A 20,145-nucleotide genomic window follows, 5' to 3' on the forward strand; every position below is an offset into this window, starting at 1 on the left:
AGCTCATATATATTTATTAAAGCAAAGACGTGTCTCTTTAATATTTGCAAAGTTTTATAAAAGTTGAAATTATTATTTTAGAAATAAATAAAAGGAAATTTTTGTGTATATCTTCTTGGTATAATTTTGTGTTTTGGTATATATGAATTTCTATTATTACTACGGAACAACATTATGAAAAAATATCTAGATTTGTCTATTATTCTAATTATAGATTATAAACATTATTACAGTATAATGTTCCAAATTAAATGTTTCATTTATGATTTCATTGGAATGAGTCTCTTTTGTTTAGTAAATTCTTCAATTATTTTTAGTTAATGTAGAACCTGATGCGCAAACATTAAATATGTTTGCGGATATTAACTATTATATTATTTGATATACATAGAACCTAATTTTTTTTACGGTTCACAGTTTTCCAAATCCACGTTATACTATTTTATATCCTTGTCAATATAATTGTGTGATGTTTAGTTTGAACATTTTAAATAGTAATAGTTCTATAATTTATTGTCTATGGGTTCATGTGCAGTAAAAAAACAAAATACTTTGTTTATAGTAATAAATTATTTGGTTATAGGATCAGTTTGTATGCTTTGTGCCATATATAATTGATAATGACATATATGAATTTTACTATGTTGATATTGGGATAAATTTTAAAAAATCTTTAGGATTTGATTTTATATTTCCTTTTATCAGTAATAGTTATACGACTATTGAAAGAGAAATCAAGTCATAAAATATAATTTGACTATTAATCCAAATTATAACGTAAATTTTTAGAGTTGATTTTCACGGAATATCTAAATGAATATTTCTATTGTTATACACCATACTTTTAATGTGTAGGTAAATTATTTTTTGATAATTTTATGTGGCAACTTAAACAAAACATCTTTTGAGTACTAGTGGAAAACTGGAAACTATAACAACGTTAATTGTCGTTTAGATTTGAGTGGAAACTATAGCAACTTTGTTTATATTTGAAGTTGGAGTGTCAAAATTTATATATCTATATTTGTATATAAGATATATTTGTGATTGATGATACTCTAAAATGTTGATACATAAGTTATATATTTTTTCCCGTAAGTATTGATAACATTGTATTTCGTTAACTTTTAGCATTATGTTATAACTTTATGTATCGTATAATTTTACCGTATGATATATATATATATATATATGCACGTTATGCTATTATTTATAATAGAACAAATAAATCAAATGTATGGTTCATTACCACTGTCATGAAAGAGTATACATATGTTCAAATATGAGCCTTGAAGTGTCATATTCCCTAAATCTTATAATTGAAGGTTATATAATATTAGCATGATAAATCTTACATGACTCTTTCATGTATTACTTCTCAATATTTGTTATATGAAGAGAAGATTAGTTACGAGGAAAAACTGGACAAGACCATTTTTCATTTGTAAAACCTCAAATATGTTCACGAAGTAGCATATCATTAAAGTGTATGAAATGTGTTAAGTGATTTAATATTCATGACCGAGAAAGTTATGAATAAACCATGGAAACGGTTTGGTTTTATACCATTCCTTAAGTGAATTTGACAACGTATTGATCATTACAATCATGGACATAATTGAGAAAATTGTGGTTTGGTTTTATACCAACCCTGAAGTGAATTTGACAACCTATTGATCATTACAATCATGGACATAATTGAGAAAATTGTGGTTTGGTTTTATACCAACCCTGAAGTGAATTTGACAACCTATTGATCATTACAATCATGGACATAATTGAGAAAATTGTGGTTTGGTTTTATACCATTCCTGAAGTGAATTTGACAACGTATTGATTATTGCAATCATGGACATAATTGAGAAAATTGTGATGGTGATTATATTAATAATGAGATCGATCATTAAATTATAATGATGCACATGCTAATAATGAGATCGACCACCACATGTGGCAAAGAGATTGATCATATATGAGAACAAAATCTTGAAATACAAAAGTGAAAATAACATGATCGTTTGAAACGATAATACAATGTTCACTCATATTTACAATCTTTTACTAAAGAAGCATGATACATATACGATCATAAATCTGAAGTTTATGGATCATGATTATCTTATGGCGTGACCGGTTAAACCACACTAAGTCAGTGATGTGAAATTTATTGAGGAACCAAAAGATTCTTCATAATAATTATACATGTAATATTGCTCTAAAGGGAAATTATTTATTTACCAACTGAAGGAGGGTGTGAATCCCTCGATGTTATGGAATTGAGAAAAGGATACACATATCCTAACATGATACCATTTAGTGTTTTAAAAATCGATGCATCGTCTAAATGGTTAGTAAGACTGCAACTTGATGTTTGCATGACCTATGGCTTAGCTAATAAGATAGCACGAATATTATTCCATATTGATATATTTACTTTCAGTTATAATAATGTATTTGATTCCCAAGTTAATAATGATATGGAATAAGTGTTGAACTTCATAATAGATTATATTCTTGCATAAATTGTTTTGTTTAAGACAATTACTCAACGTCTATAATTAGTTGCAAAGACAATTATCACAAGAACAAATGTTCATGTTTGTATTTGAGTACATATGATTTTACACGTTTAAAAACTAATTCACATCAAGCCAAACAAATTATGATACTTCTTCCCCATTGTAATTGGTTTTTGGTCAGTAACCAAGTATTTCTCATCTAATGTGTGTCATGTACTGAAATTACTCGACCACAAGACACAAAGATGAGGCCACAAAGGAAGTTGGGAATTTATGTAAATATCTAAAATTATATACTTAGAGCCGTTAATATGGTATTTGTTTATAGCTCATTAGTTTTCACTTCAGTGAATCAACATTCCCAACATTAGGGGAAGAGAAAAAGCAGTTGGAAAACGAATTTAATTAAAATGAATTATCATTGATCCTCAAACTAAATTATATGAACTAAAAGTTCAAAGGATAATTCATGTATAAAGATTAGCGAATCAATTACCAGACGATTCACTGACCAAAAGAGAGTGTCTAACTAAGACACCTATACGAAATGCTAATGCTCCAATTCATAAATTTCTCGAAAGGACAACGCATACTGATAATAAGTCTAACGCACGTGTGTAGCATGGTAGAATGATCGGTTCCAAAGGTAAATTTCCTCGAAAATTGGAGCAAATAATGAAGATAGTCTAGTCGAGATGCACTAAAAGGTCTCTTGAACGAAATTAGACATGATGGTTCTTGAAGAACCTTAGGTACCTGAAAACAAAGAGCTCTCAATAAATTATATTGCATCATGTCTACAAAGATATATGGAATCGAAATAAAGTTGACGTCGCTATACTTTATATATATGTATAATTAGCGCTTGAAATGATGATGATGAGGATCAATATTCTAAATCTGCCTATAAAATGATTGGCCAAAGTGGAAAGACGCAAACATGGCAGTGTTGAATTCTCTAAATAGCGGAAAGTTTGTTGGACCAGCAGTCCATACAACTAAAGTTGTAAAATGTATTTAGATACAAACGGGTATTTTATATAAGTTATGAAAATTCAATTAAATGATCTAAGGCAAAATTGGTGGCATAAGGATTTTGCAAAGACTCATGACTAATTATAATGGTGGAATCAATGACTTTCCGATACATAAATAGTCTGGTAATACAAAGAGAGAATTTATATGCATTTAATAAATATTGTTATTCAGTTGATACTGAAAGTTTACAAGAAAATCTATGAAGGATTTGGACTATCAAATCATGTTAAGTAAGTTCTCGAGAACATAATGATTGTTATGTGTAGAGACATATATTTGTTGAACATAAATGGAACTCCTGAAGAGTTTCCTAAGGTAGTTGAATACTTAAAAGGTTAATTGATACATTTTGATGATGGAATTCTTGTGCATCAATAAGCATACACATCAAGAGAATGTACATGATGAGTACAATATCTAAATAAACAAAGAAATTGTACAATATGGAATTTTGGTATGTGATACAAAATGATGTCTTAATGAGCAAGTTTATACAGCAAAAACCCTGAAAAAGTGAATGTGTATGCATAATTTGTCAAGTTGAAAAGAAGTCCATGATGGATTGGTAAATGCATCGACTTATGCTTATTACGTATGGACTAAATTATTCGGATTGAGCTTGACACACATCAAGGGATATTTTGATAAAGAAGGGGATACGTTGGAAATAATTAGTCATACTTTTATCAAAATTTCACTCTTAAAAGTTCATTATAATCACAGTTTATAGTGATGATGTACACATCACCGAGAGAAACTTAAGAGCTTTTAAAGAGAAAATTCTTTTGAAAGACTTTGACACGGTGTGATTATTACTTGAATTATAGTTCGAGTATATGTGTAATTATATGTTTATAAATCCATCAAAGTGCATCTAAAAATGTTGAGACATTTTACCATAGACAAATTTAATCCTTTCAGCACATTAAAAGATGTCTAACGATGACTCTAGCTATATCGTTGTCTATCTAAATATGGATATTATTGGTTTGGAAATACCATAATTAAATGCATTTGTGCATTATGTTGTATTGTTAGCTATATATGATTATTATTTTCTTTATTTATATTTATTGGCACGTTTTCTACTATGAGACACCACAACGTGTTAAAACATATATTTCAGGTATGAAAATATATGTTTATATATTACTAACCCATCAAAACAAGTTTGGTTAGTCTTTTGATGCAAAGAAACACAACAGGATCATAGTGTTTACCAGATGAAGCAATAAAAGTTTTCACGTGAAGATCATACAACATCATTCAACTTAAGGATTCAAATGTCAACGAACGAAGACACAAATGATTGACTACAAAAGTTTTGGGCAACTTTCATAGAAGATCAATATTTACCATTTTGACGGATATATAAATCAGGGGGAGACAATACACGCTGCACTCTTTTTCCCTTAGCTATGATTTTGTCCCACTGAGTTTTTCTAGTAAGGTTTTTAACGAGGCAGCATCTCCAAGCGTATTAAGTTGATAACCAAGGGGGAGTGTTATAAATATATTAATATTATGGTTATCAACACCTAATATAGATTAGCTTTCTCCCCAAGTTTCCTATCCTATATATATACATCTCATTGTATCTCTTTGTAATACACACCTTATTAATAATATCTCTCCCTTTTCTCCATACATCTCTTTGTCAGATTACTTGGCTATTAGGCTTGTTTCACAACAAATATATTTATTTTGAGATTCTATTACATCACCAATTCAGCATTAGGGTTTTCTCTCCACTCCTCTGCTCAAAAACCCTAGAAATTGATGCTCCGAAATCAATCAAAATGTCAGATTACATACCATTCGAAATACAAATGGAAATCATTAAAATGCTTCCTGTAAAATCACTAATGACCCTAAAATTGTGAAAATTAATAACAGGGAGACGAAAAGTGTAATGGTTCATACTTTAAGCTCTGGGGTTTGGAGACGGGCACATGGTAGTCTACCTAACAGCTTCATTGATAACTTTCTTGAATTCAAACGGCCTCACTCTCAAGTAACTATCAACGGGTTAATTTACTGGTTTGTTGCTGTAAAATTTTCCGGTGGTGATGCATATAAATTTCTTGTTTCATTTGATTTGTCAAGTGAAGAGTAGAGAGAAATAGATCTTCCATCTAAGTTAGCACTCCATGATTCAATGGAGTTGTTTTTATGCAATCTAAACGATTCAGTTGTTGTGCTTAAAGGGAGTTTAAAGAACAAGAAATATGAAGTGTGGCTGATGAGCAATGGCCTTTCAAAACAGTTTAAGAAGCAGTTTACCGTTAGAATGCCGTATGAGTTACCATATTCATCAAGTTTGCCATTTGGGTTTAGAAAGAATGGTGAACTTATGATGGCGTTAACTAATGACGATGAAGATTCAGATGCACTTGTAGCTTATGAACCCTTGTCAAAACACTTTAATGGCCTAGGGATTGAAGGGCGACGTCATTTGTTTTTTGTGAGCTCGTACACAGAATCTTTAATTCTGCTTGACCAGGTACTTTACCTCTTAATATTTCAACTTCATTGGAACTAGCTATGTAAACGGAACTGATCAATGTTAGTTTAAGCTTTACTACTCTAATGTTAGTTTTTCATTTTTGGAACACGTTGTTACGGACTGAAAATTTGTATGGTAACCATTTAATCATCTTTGTTTTCCTAAACCTTTCGATACAAACTAACCATTTTAAAAGAAGAAAGATTGATTCAATCCGGAAAAAAACTAAGATGTCAATTGTGTTGTGTTGCCGGATCTTGGGGAAACCGAACACGACACATGTATTTGTTTGTGTCATAAACGTCAACGCTAACCTATACACACTTCAATTCTTGTAACTCGAATACGGCCCATATAATCTAAACTGGTCAAACTAGTTGACATTTAACAAATTTAGTGTAAGAGTATGGTAACTCGGTATAAATTTGAAATGAAACAGAAAGTTAAATATGATCCTAGAATAAATAGACATAAAGTGTAAAAGTTTTATTTAGTTAAAAAAATTAAATGAAATGAAAAACGTAGAAATTGTTGATGTTATTATGATATACAATAACAAGCTCAAGGATTGGGGTCAGGACTTCAAAGTTCAAGCAATCCATATATATTATGGTGTCTTAAAAGTTAACTAAGTATATGATCAGCTAAATAGCTGCATAATTGGCATGCAGTATGTTGACTTCAAGAAGTCAAAAGAATTGGAATGAAAAGTGAAGGAAACAAAGATCCTTTGAAAAATTGGTAGGAAAGTATTTGTAAATCCTTTATGAGGTTTTGTTGAATTAGATAAACTGTGTGAAATAATTGCAAGATGTCTATTATGTATAGTGAATTATGCTCTTTACAAAAGTGGTATTAAAATGGCTTAATTAATATTATTTATTGTTTTCTTTGACTTGATCTCTATTTATATTTGTACCATTACTTTTTTTAGTTAATATACTTTTCAAAGTGTTTCTGAAGGTGCATTCACCCATGAGCTGATTATAATGAATCTGATTTAGATGCTAAAAAAGCATTTTATTCATCATCAAAGTTACATTATTGTATTTTCATCATGCACTTAACACATAACACTTCACACTCAAAAAAACCGTATTAAAGGACTTGATATGAGCAAATTCATAAAACTTTTCTTAACCGTCCGTCGATTTCAATAGACTTGACATCGGGCTTCTTGACTTGTTCTTTAGGCACTGTAACCGTAAGCACCCCGTTTTCCATGGCCGCCTTCACCTGATCCATTTTAGCATTCTCGGGCAGCCTGAACCTCCTTGTAAACTTCCCGCTGCTTCGTTCAACCCGATGCCATTTATCTTCCTTCTCCACCTTCCTCTCACCCGTTATCTGTAAAATGTTTCCGTCTTCGACCTCCACCTTCACTTCCTCTTTCTTGATCCCTGGAAGATCCGCCTTCAACACGTGGGCTTCGGGTGTTTCCTTCCAATCCACACGGGCGTTCACCAATGCAGAGGTTTCCCTTGACGCATCAGACGGTTTCGTAATGGGGAAGTCGCTGAGCGGGTCCCAAATGTCGAGGGTCGAAGACGCTGCTTCGTCGGCCTCCGAACAAGCTAGGGATGATCGACATTATGTAGTAGAATTAGTTACTAAATTTGGTTACTTGATTGTAAGGTATATATTTAGTCGAGTCGATTGTTGCTTTTGTGAGTTTGATGATATGATATGGGGTTTAGGGTGTTTTGTTTTGCAAGTCATCGTCTTCAGATCTGTTTAGATTCATACTCATGTTAACGTATTTCCTGTTACATAAGCCATACCCGGTGGAATCATCGGTCTAACCTAATCGGGTTTAGATCTGTACCTCTTCATTGGCGTCATCCGTATTTTTGCTAGAACTTTAAATTTTTCGATCGTTTGGTTAACGTGAGTCAATCCCAACAATTTCCGATTGAAACTCTGGTAGTTACGAGGCGAAATGCTAGACCAGTTGTACCTACTCCAAGCGATGGTGGACAGGTGACTGCTGAGACTCGTCGAGTTCGTGATATTCCAGATCTGGAAGTAATCCTTTGACGAGATCTCTTCGTCCAAATCCCAGATCTGAAAGGATCCAAACACTTGAAGAATGATTGCAGTTGCAGCAAGAGAGAGTTGTGGCTGAATATGAAACGTATGTTGCGGGAAGAGAGGATTCGCGCAAGGACTTTAACGTATGAAGATGATCCTCCTTTGTCTCCATCTCCTCCGTCAACAATTCGTAGGAGTCAAATTCATGATAGCTTGAGGACCACAGTACATTCAAAGGAAGATAGTAGTTGTGACAGAGGTCGTCCGGTTACACGGAGCATTTCCCTTTTACACGAGGTTGAAAAGGAACCCTCTTGACCCCTTATAAATCTGTTGAGGCGTCGTCGATACTTATTTTCTTGTGGGAACTTGAGCATATCATCAGTCATGTGCAAGTATACACATTAATCTATAAATTTATCATTTTAATATCTTTTTAAATACATGAGACTTGTATTATAATAGTTAAATATCAAAACAAATGTCACCTAAAAGTGTCACCAACTATCCAATATTCAACTTCTCTTGAGTATATCATGTGAAAGTCTACATATTAATCTACACATTAACATTAATTTTAATACCTTGTTGAAAAACACGAGAGTTGTATTAAATAGATAAAAATCAAAAAGAAATGTCAAAGAAAGTGGTACTACAGTACCACACCAAGTCAGCAACTATCCAATATTCAACTATTCATATTTGGTACAAGATGTGCTGCATGTGGTACAACAACTTTATACAGCTTATAATTCAGCCAGGGATTATCGATTCTGAAACGTTCTTCTTTGGCTTGCTTATCGATTCTTTTCAGCCATGGCCTCAACCGTACACGGGAGGTATGTAATTCGTTTTCGATTTTTCTCCCAGATATGTTAATTTCATCGATTATTTAGTGTTTTGATCTTTGTAGCCAATGGCAAGTCCGAGTATTTAATGATATTATTATATTCTCTTCTTTTCTTTTCTTTATCATTACCAATGGTACAAAGGGAAGTTAGCACTTCATAACTATTCACTATACTTGGATGGTTTGTTTCGTTTTGTAACCTACAGTGATTCATGTGAAGAAGTTATTTGTGTTAGGAGTTCTTTGATCATAATGATATTAGTTGTTTGCTCTTTAACAATAAATTATTGAATATAAATAAATAATAATTCATGGTCTTACATTAATATTGTTGTTTATGTTTAACTGTCAAAGCGTCTTTATCTTTTACCCAATTTCACTGATCGTTTTCACCAGTTTTACTGGAAGAGTTATGCTATCTGACCCGACCCTGTATGACCAGTAAGTAAAGCTACCCGATTGTTACATAAAAGATGTGAACATTTTGCACAATTATTGAATGACTCATGAAGAGGTTGTGATGAGTGAACATTATTTGAGTTGCCATTTTCTAATAAGAACAAAGACATTATCTTACGACGTTTGATACAACCAACGATGTCCGAGAACTGCGGTAGACGTTGGCGAATTGTGATGGTAGCAAGCCCGTTACAAGGCCACATGACGCCCATGCTCCAACTCGGCACCTACCTTCATTCCAAAGGGTGGTTCTCAATAACTTCAATTCACCAGACTCCTCAAATCATCCTGATTTCTTATTCCTCCCTTTGCCCGACAACTTATCGGGCCCAGGCAGCTTTACCAGCTTCCTCGGGTTCTTGCAAGCTCTGAACAATAACTGCAAACCTCATCTAAGGGAACATCTTGTTCAGATCATGACAGAGGAATCAGTGGTTATAATATATGATAGCCTCATGGTGTTTGGAGGATCATTGGCCGTTGATCTCGGTCTACCTTCCATCATCATGAACAGCAGCAGCGCGGCTTTCTTTCCAGCGTATAAAATCATCCCTCGGCTCCACCAAGAAGGCAGATTTCCGGTGCATGGTAATTTTTCTACCCAAAATGCACATATACAAACACTTTAAATATTCATGGCTATGTGAATATGTGATCATTAATCATTTTATTTACGAACCATGATTTAAGAATCATACCAGTTATTGCTTAAATTTTATAAAAGGTTTAAATTCCAATTACTCTGTTAATCAAAAGTTCAAATCACAAGACAAGCTTGCTATATAGAGCACCGAGCACGTTTATTTAATAAACTTCAATATTGTTGTTTCGTGCTCAAGCTGAGGCTTGTTTAAACTAAAATTCGACGAGTATAGCTTAAATTTTTACGTCATAAGATGTTTTCTTATTTAGTCCGAATTTTTAGCTCAATCTATCAAATTATATTGACATTTAGATTTAACCACATAATTTGAATAAATGACACATGCTGACATGCATAAAATTTTGATGTGTTTCATTATGTATGCAATCATCCCACTGCAACCTCTAACAATCCATTTGAACTTTAATTGAAGATTCTTTACTGGATGAAATAGTACCAGAGCTCAAGCCATTTAGATACAAAGATCTACCCTTTATTGACCTCCCGACACAAGACGCGATTGAATCAGCCAAAATGATCACCCCCGACACACCACCTTCCACCTTCATTTGGAACACCCTTGAATTTCTTGAACCATCGGCGCTGACCCAAGTCCGCCAACAATACCAAGTTCCCATTTTTACCATCGGCCCGTTGCACAAAACAGCCCCAGCCCGTTCCACTAGCTTTCTAGAAGAAGACACTAATTGCATCACATGGCTAGATAAACAAAAACCCAAATCAGTTATTTATGTTAGCTTAGGAAGCATGGCTAACTTGGATAAAAACGTTGCAACTGAGATGGCATGGGGTCTGGTTAATAGTAACCAGCCGTTCCTATGGGTGGTTCGACCAGGTTCGGTTCATGGGTACGAATGGTTTGAGTTTTTGCAAGAGGGTTTGGTTGATAAGATCAAGGTGAGAGGGTTGATAGTGAAATGGGCACCTCAGAAGGAGGTTTTGGCGCATAATGCGGTTGGAGGATTTTGGAGCCATTGTGGTTGGAACTCGACTTTGGAGAGTGTTTCTGAAGGGGTTCCAATGCTGTGTCAGCCATTTAGTGTAGACCAGTTGATGAATGCTAGGTATTTGAGTCATTTTTGGAAGATTGGTATTGAAATTATTGTGGAGAAAACAGAAATTGAAGATTCAATTAGAAGACTTTTGGTGGATAAAGAAATGAAGCAGAGAGCTATAGAGGTTCAAAAGAATGTTGAACATGCATTAAACCATGGTGGTTCTTCACACAATGCATTGAAGGATTTGGAAGAGTTTATTTTGTCATTATAAATTTGAAATTTGTAACAAGCATTTTTATTCATCTTTAAGTTCCAAAAGTATACCCCTTATGGTAGACATTTCATTGAACACATTGTGCACGATATGATAATAATATGTGATGATTCATTATTAATACTATTAGACTTGACATCAGCTTCATCACACTCTTCTTTAGGCTCAATAACTAGAAGCACAGTCCCATTTAATTAACAGGGGTGTCAATTGTGTTGGTTTTCAAGCAGATAGTTTGCTAGTTGGCCGGTTGAAATGCGCAACCCGAACTCAACCCATATCATTATTCGTGTCAAAGATTTCATCCCTAACGACCCGCACACACATAAATTCGGGTCAACCCAAAAACAACTCATTCATAAAAAATTAGAATGATTTTTGAAATAAATTGATATAATTTAGAGTCGGTAGAGCAAATGAATAACATGAAAAAAAAATATTAAAAATCTTAAAATTGGATCGAAGATTGCAAGAGTGTATTCACATAAATGGAAAAACTAAACAAGAAAAAAACAAAAACAAAAACAAAAATATAATTATAAAAGTTTTTTTTAACCCGTTTTTATTTGGGTCAACCCGAACCCGACCCGCTTTTTAAACAGGACGTGTTAGTCAAACCCAAACCCGACATGTTTTTTAAACGGATTTTGTTAGTCAAACCAAAATCTATTTTTTTTTCGTGTCGGGTTTGAGTCATGACAACAGCTGCCTCCATTTTTATACAATGAATCACAAAGCGGGCCTGCTACTATGACAGTTTATACTCCAGACCCATTTTATGCAATTGAATTAAAATAGCAATTTCTACTCCAGACTCATTATTGTGTATCAATATTTAACTAGTATCACCATCCCCACAACTACTATCATACACACAAATGACAAACTTATAATCACAATTTTACAGTGACAAAATGAAAGCTACCAACTCCTTTAACGAGTTATGTGACGAACCACCATCTCCAACAGCGAGTTTAACCTTTTCTTGAATCTCAATCGCTCTCCGCCTCATTTCTTCCCCTTCTTTACCCGCCAAAACCCTTTTAACCGCACCCGCAATCTCCCCTCTCTCCACAACAACCTCAAACCCCATTTTCCACACGTCACACACATACCGAGCATTCAACAACTGGTCCACATCAAACGGTTGACACAACATTGGCACCCCTTCAGACACACCTTCCATAGTCGAGTTCCACCCACAGTGATTCCAAAACCCCCCAACCGCTTTATGTCCCAAAACCGACTTTTGTGGGGCCCACTTCACAATCAAACCTTTCTCCTTAATTTCGTCTACCAAACCTTCCGGCAAAAACTCGGTCCACTCAAACCCATGAACCAAACCCGGTCGAACCACCCATAGGAACGGATGGTTACTGTTGACCAGACCCCATGCTAATTCACATGCTACATTTTCATCCAAGTTAGCTAAGCTTCCTAAGCTGACATAAATAACTGACTTGGGTGGTTGTGTATCTAGCCAAGTGATGCAACTTGTGTCCTCTTCAAGAAAGCTTGTCGAGCCGATTGTGACCGTTTTGTGAAGTGGGCCAATTGTGAAAATTGGAACGTGGTGGCTGTTGCGGATTTGGGATAGTACCGATTGTTCAAGAAACTCGACGGTGTTCCAAATAAACGCGGTTGGGGGTGTCTTGGGGGCGAGTAAGGTGATCAGTTCAAGTGTTTTATCTATTGGGCGGGTACGAAAAGGTAGATCCTTGTAACGAAATGGATGCAGTTCTGGAATGATTTCCTGTAGTAAAGAGTCTTGGAAACATATTTATAACAATTTGTTAGTAATCACTTATATGAATCCCTGTAAATATGTGTGTGTAGACACAAACTAATATATCCTATGACCACTCATGAGCTACTTAAGATCGGCTTGTTAAAAGATTGAATTTGTCGAGCTTAAACAATCTCAAATCTAAAAGTAAGCTTGTTTAATAATCGAGCATGAGCTACAACATCACTTATTAAGCTTGATTTGACCTGTGAGTCTAAACAAGCCAACTATATTTATGACTTGATTTAGCATATTAAACTCATAATACTTAATAACTATTGTTACGTATAATATTTATGTAAATTAGAACTGGATAATATATGTTCCATTATATTTAGAAGTTATAACTATATTATATATAAAAATAATTATAATCCAATGAAAATTAATAAGCAAAAAAAAACGAACCGAGCTGAGTTTGAATTTTTAATAGTGGAACTCAACAGGGCCATCTTCGAGAATTTAATTACCTCGACCGAGCCAAAAATAAAAAGGCCCGTAGGCCTTAACGAAAAATTTTATTTGCTAATGTACATGGATAAAACTTTTATCGACCGATTTATTATAAGCAGAAACTATTCTGAACATGTAATTATCTCATAAACCATTGCAAATAACCTTGTTTTTAACACAAGAAACATATATATGTAATAAGTATAAAAAAGTTTGTGCACCCGAAACTTGCGTGCCACGGCCGATTGTGCGGCTCGCACACCCTCTAAGCCTCCCCTGAATCTCAAAACAAGCTATGTGCAAGCCCAAGCTCTTGTAAGTTAAACAAGTCAAACTTGATCGGACTTGGCTCGCCTTGTTTATGCCACGCCTCTAATCTCAACAAGATAGAGGTGTGCACAGGCGGCTCGATTAGGATCTGAGCCCTTTACAAATCGAAGCCGAAATGTTCACAGATTTGAGCTCTATCCTAGTCTTAACCGATTTATTTTCGGTTAATTGATTTTATTATGAGCGGTAACCAAAACCAAACCGAACATTTCCTTTATGACCAAACTAAAAGGCTAACCTTCGGTTCGGTTTTATCGGTTAATTAATTAATTACCTGACGGAGGAAATCGACCATCTTGATGAAGTATAGGAATAATATTAAAAGCAGGAAAGAAAACCGCACTACTGCCACGTAAGACAATGGCCGGAACACCCAACTCACCAGCAACTTCACCGGCAAAGAACGTCAAGTTATCATGAACAATAACAAGTGATTCCTTATCATTACTCTGAGCCACGTGTTCATACAAATAGGGTTTGCAGTTATCATTAGTATTTTTAAAGAACTGAGTCAACCCGCCGGAGTTGTCGGCGCCGGATAAGTTTGCCGGCAGAGGGAGGAAGGTTAGATTTGGATGTTTAGAAGAGTCCGGCGGGTTGACGTCAGCATGAGCTATGGTTATTGAGAAGCCTTGGGAGTGAAGGTAGGTGGCAAGCTGTAGCATGGGTGTTATGTGACCTTGTAACGGACATGGTACTAATAATAGACGGCGGCTACGGCCGCTGTGTTCCGACATGTTTGTTGTTTGTTTGGTTGTGTTACTGATCATGTGTGAGACGTTGTCTTGTTGAATAAAAAGACCACACACTAGTTATAAATTGAGATTTGACTACGTTGGGCACCAAAGTCCAAAATAGTGGTCGGTAATGATAATGATAACTTAGAATTTTCAATATATTGTTAGATTTTTTATTTTTTATTTTTTACGATTAACAGCCCCTTGGCTATTTGTGGTAATCTAATGTGTTTGTGATCTCATACAGATGTAGTTTAAATCCACCATCTTATTTTCTAACAGCCACCGCCCGAAGGTATGATAAAGTTGAGATCGGATTTGAAATTGAGACATTGCGTCTTCACCCAAAATCTCCGTATTCTCTTCGGTGTCAGTTGAGCTAAAATACATTAGCTAAAACAAATCAGTATGTTAGATAAATAAATTAATTTAGGAAGGTAGCGATCCCATTAGATAACATGTCTTTGGTATAAATCGATATCCGTAATTTTATAGATTGGTTAATTTACATAACTTTTAAAATTAGTGCTAACCTTGAATCATTTAGGAAGATAATGATAACATAAGATAGCAAGCCTCTAGTATAAATCATTAAGTCCTAATATATGAGGATCAATGCAAAATAATAGTTAAAAATGAGTCATATTTAGTAATGATAATAATAATTCCTAGTCACATACTTGATGATCTTTTTTATAATTTGTTGGTCATTTTAATGTCATCAGGTTATACATATTAATTAGTTAACGTGATGTATTAGTAGAAAAATGAAAATTCACAATGTGTATGTTAAAATACACATTGGTGCAAGATTATTATGACTTCATTACTAAAGAACCTTCACATATTATGAGAAGATTCCAAGGTGCACCGTCATTGGTGGGTCCGCCGGTCCGGGTAGCCCCCCTAGCACCACCTCTGGAACAATCACGCTGTTGCACTCCAATCTAGACAACATTGACCATGGTCCCACACACACCTTAAGTTAACATTTTTTTATTTCTTTTTTTTACTTTTTTTTTGTCTTCTTCTTAACAACAATCTAATCTACTTCTAATAATATTATATCAATAATATTATATCAATGTTTGTTTTAGGACTCGAATCTCGACCTGCAAGAAAGGAAGAACTTTGTAGTACATCAGATATTATTGGACAAAATACTTTTAAGTTCATAGGTTAAGAATAAATTGGTTCTGGCTCAATAATAGAGCACTTACTTTATAAGTGAGAGGTAGGGGATTAAACCTCACTACCACCAACTTATATGGGAGATATGAAAGATGACTCTGGCTTGCCAGGGTTCGAGTCCTGATCTCACCCGGTTTTACCGGCTCCTCGCTGTCGTGCCGTTTGGCGGGCGTGGGGGTTGGGTTTTATCCGGTGAATCCCTCAACAGGTGGACCGCTAGGGGCTCCGTCCGTCCGGACTAGTGGCCGGCTCGGGCTACCTTTAGCCAATGGGGGCCGCGTACGGGGTACCCGGCGTTACTTAGTTGGCCGTTCAAAAAAAAAGTTCCTAGATTAAGAGAAAATTCCTAAAATAAGCGTTTATGAAAACGTTTTTCAGGTTTTAAGTGTCATTTGCAAGAAATTCTCAAAATATGTATTATAAACTAGTCGTGAAAAGAAGTTTATGATTACGCACGAGTAGTTTGTAGAACCAGCTAAAACTTGTCACGTGCCCTTAAATTAACCGTAATGAGCAGATTGACTAATCATTTACTCGTCACGACTAAATAAGTTTCATGTCTCGTAATCAACGCTCACGAGTAATTCATATGTCCTTTAGTCGCGGCGACTAATTTACCTAGTTTACATTCCCTACACCTACACGAGTAGTTTATTAGTAGTTAACTCGCCGCGACTAGTTTAACCTTACAATCTACTCGTTGCGACTAATTAAAGAACTTATGAATTACTTGTGGGCGTTGATTACGAAGCATAAAACTTATTTAGTCGTGACGAGTAAATAGTTAGTAAATCTGTTTGTTATTGTTAGTTTAAAAACACGTGTCAAGTTTTAATTGGTTATACAAACTACTCGTCACAACTAAATTATAATACCTATTTTGGTAATTTCTTGCAAATGACACCTAAAATATAAAAAACGTTGTCACGGACGCTTATTTTAGGAATTTTTCTCTAGATTAAATATCTTTATTTCAAAGAAACCCCCACCACTTAGTAATTTGACAAGGTTGGTTGCTTCCAAGAAATTACATATTCTAGTGATACTGAGAGCAGAAAGCTTGATAACGGAACAATTTTGCCAATAATTTTGTGGATCAATATAAAAAATACATTTTACAAATAACAATAATAATAATAACAATAAAAGTTGTAATAAAATATTTAGATTTTGTGAACCTTTTGTTCTGAATACATTGCTTCTTTATAGGAAAACCACCAATATGAACAACACAAGTCCAATGCACATATGAAAATAATACATGAAAATACACACAAAACGAATATCTCGGGTACTTAAATTTTCCGATCTAACAATATTAGAATTGGATTGAGGAAAAAGTGAAAAATAATATATAGATAATCAACGTGACGGTTCCCGGGTTCCGTTCGAAGTGCAGCCACCGCCGACGAAATGGAACCGATGGTGATGAACAACGACGGAACAATGGGAGGACTGCCGCCAAAAGCACCCGCAAATGACTCAATGGGGGGAATGGATATGAATATGGATATGGGAATGGGAATGGGCAAAAATGAAATGATGACACACATGACGTTTTATTGGGGTAAAAACTCCTGGATTTTGTTCAAAGGTTGGCCTGGAAGCAACACGGGAATGTATATTTTGGCATTGTTTTTGGTGTTTGTCCTCGCGTTAATCAACGAATGTCTAGCTCATAATAGCCCTACCCCAACACAATCCAACGGTATACCACGTACGATGTTACACGCTCTTCGTTTGGTGTTATCGTATTTGGTTATGTTAGCAGTGATGTCGTTCAACATTGGTGTGTTTGTTGTGGCGATAGCGGGGCATGCCGTTGGGTTTTATGTGTTTCGAGTGCTTAAAAAATCATCGGATAAAGATTCGGAAATGGCTTCAATGGCTTGCTAATTCTATAGTCTATTAGATTTTCTAATTGTTTGATTACGTAGTAAATGATATTCTTTTGAGTTCTAGCAATGATATGCAGTTATTTGGTTAAATAGATGTGTTTTTGGGATAACTTATGCTCTAAAGTAAGGGTGATAATCACATCCAACCGATGTGTTAGTAATTAGTAAGTTCGGGTTAACGGGTATGTGGATTGAAATTGATATCCATCCTCCTATTTTCGCAAGAAAATAACATAACGAGGTCAAAATAAACAATAAGCATTTCATCGAACAAACCTAAAACAAAGGTGTAGTGATAGAAAACGAAACCAACAAAACCTCTACACGAAAAGCCGAAAATACCAAACCAACAAAGCCTCTAGCAAACGGCAAAAGTGTGCCATCGAACAACTAATATGTGATATATTTGGATCATCGAACATAGGAACCAAAGAGGCTACACAACATAATATAAAAGTCAGGAAATCATCATAACTTTTTACTGTAAATAAAAAACATTTATATATAAGTTGCATATTTTCTTTTGATTACTTCTAATGGCACCTCCAACACCTTCAAATATGTGCATATAAACTTATAAAACCATCTTTAGATTTTTTAATTCTTCATTTTTGGGACTTCAAATAAACATGATTTTATCAGAAACCACCATTTGCATAAACGAGATATTTAGAATATTTTAGATTAGAGCACACTTTTCTCATAATTTCAAAATTCTTGTCAAATTGGGCAGTATTACTTAAGAACACGTACTAACAGTTTCTTGATTTAGGCTATATCCATGGTTGATTGCTTGTTGAATTCTTAACGGCTTCTATACATCATTTCTGGTGTTTTTACAATTTTACACCCTTCAATACCACAAGTTTCATCTATTTCTAGAAATAAGGTTATTGAGCTAAAATACGTAATTCTATAATTAAACATTATCGTTGAATCCGTGTTTTCTAATTCTAAGAATTCTAACAATGTATACTTGATTTTAAACAATTGGACAATTTAAAGGTTTCATTTTTTTGAAATTCAATATGTGTTCATATTCATGACCTTAATATGATCGTTAATACTTGATTGGGTTCAGCTACCAAGACGGCCGAATTTTAATTTGGTTGAAGAAATTCTAGACTTTCCAAGTAAAACTATTAAGGGTAAAGAGACTTGTCATGCAGTTAAATCTATCTTGACAGTTACATGTTGGATAATTTGGTTATCAAGAAATGACTTCATTTTTAAGAGTGTCCCTTTCGTGTGTTCTAAAATGGTGAATGACCTCATTTTAATGGATGAAGCAAAGAAGCAAAGAAGCAAAAGCACAAATCTAGAGTGGGATAAATGGTGCCAGCTTAACTTCGTTAATTTTCCACTTTAATTACAAGTTCGGTTGGGTTGTATTTTGTTTTGTTTTGCTTTTTTTGTTCGGACTACTTGCCTCTTGCAAATAGTCTCTCTTTTGGTTTTTAATTAAATCGGCCTTTCAAAAAAAAACTTATGATTCTAAGCACGAGTCTAGAGATAAACTTGTGACTACAAACTAAGTTTTTATCTTCAATTTGAATAAAATGAAAGGAAGTAATATTCGAACTTCTTCAATGTGCATAAAATGACTAGAAACAGTTTGTTTTGAGTTAGAGCACACAGAGTCATTTCCGTGGAGGGCAATGAAGAAGCCGGCACCGTGTGGTATCAATTCACTGATAATATGTAGTATTTGTGGAGGAGATTGTTTGCCTATTGGGCTAATTATTTAACTCGAATTATGGGTCGTGATATGGATGAGCAAATAGTATCGAGCACCAATAACAATTAGGTGCCGTTGGTACTAGTTCGGTACCAATTTTTTTGTGGTTTCGGCATCGGTACCGGTATGGTTTGGTACCGTACCGATATTTTTTTGATTTTTTGTCTTCGGTATTGGTACCAAACTGATACCGTATTAAGTACTTTCGATACCGATACCAAGCTCATTCCTAGGCCGTGAAGTTGGGGCCGGCTTGAGCATATGGATCGAGACATCACTTCTAATTAGGATTATTAGAGTTTAGTCTAGTTTTAAACTATTTTCTTAATTATAAAAAGTATTTCAAAATTATATGTTTAATTCTTGTCTTATCAATTCACCTTCGTGACAAATGAGATGTCATTTAAGAGACTCTCAGTTAAGTCATAACTGATAACACCTTTGTGGAAGCAAAACCAAATAACCAGTTACACGTATCTCAATTCTTAAATCTTACAAACATAACTATTGTGTGTTTAAAGAGACGTCAATGGATACAAATTCCATCCAAATTGGATTCCGAACAAAAATGTTATTACTTTTAAAATGCCAAACAAAAAATTTATTATTCCATATATTTAATTACAAAAAAGTTCATCACTTGTCATGTTTGGTATGTGGTAATGAAATACAT

General features: G+C 34.5%; 1 protein-coding gene and 3 pseudogenes across 1 annotated transcript; 2 read left to right on the plus strand and 2 right to left on the minus strand.

Moving 5' to 3' along the window:
* Positions 1-7,077: 7,077 nt before the first annotated feature.
* On the minus strand, positions 7,078-7,729 carry LOC143614859 (17.3 kDa class I heat shock protein-like; annotated as a pseudogene).
* A 1,803-nt stretch (positions 7,730-9,532) lies between these two features.
* On the plus strand, positions 9,533-11,336 carry LOC143614870 (UDP-glycosyltransferase 76H1-like; annotated as a pseudogene).
* A 569-nt stretch (positions 11,337-11,905) lies between these two features.
* On the minus strand, positions 11,906-14,680 carry LOC143614864 (UDP-glycosyltransferase 76H1-like). The gene is made up of 2 exons (XM_077088179.1): positions 14,183-14,680; positions 11,906-13,106 (listed from the first exon to the last, which is right to left on the minus strand). Exons 1-2 carry the CDS (start codon positions 14,676-14,678, stop codon positions 12,241-12,243), a joined length of 1,362 nt encoding a protein of 453 aa, XP_076944294.1. The 5' UTR covers positions 14,679-14,680; the 3' UTR covers positions 11,906-12,240.
* Positions 14,681-16,853: 2,173 nt separating this feature from the next.
* LOC143614872 (copper transporter 6 pseudogene) lies at positions 16,854-17,931 on the plus strand (annotated as a pseudogene).
* The last annotated feature ends 2,214 nt before the right edge of the window (positions 17,932-20,145 follow it).

Source organism: Bidens hawaiensis, unplaced genomic scaffold (genome assembly GCF_021521415.1).
Source record: "Bidens hawaiensis isolate Kalapana, Puna unplaced genomic scaffold, B.hawaiensis_p1.1 tig00041216_1, whole genome shotgun sequence".
Taxonomy (NCBI): domain Eukaryota; kingdom Viridiplantae; phylum Streptophyta; class Magnoliopsida; order Asterales; family Asteraceae; genus Bidens; species Bidens hawaiensis.

What these genes read in the sequence shown, in the direction of transcription:
- LOC143614864 (XM_077088179.1), bottom strand. Translation starts at nt 14,678, where the DNA reads ATGATCAGTAACACAACCAAACAAACAACAAACATGTCGGAACACAGC. An exon ending in TGGTCGATTTCCTCCGTCAG is followed by an intron (nt 13,107 to 14,182) that starts GTAATTAATTAA and finishes TATGTTTCCAAG; the next exon opens with ACTCTTTACTACAGGAAATC.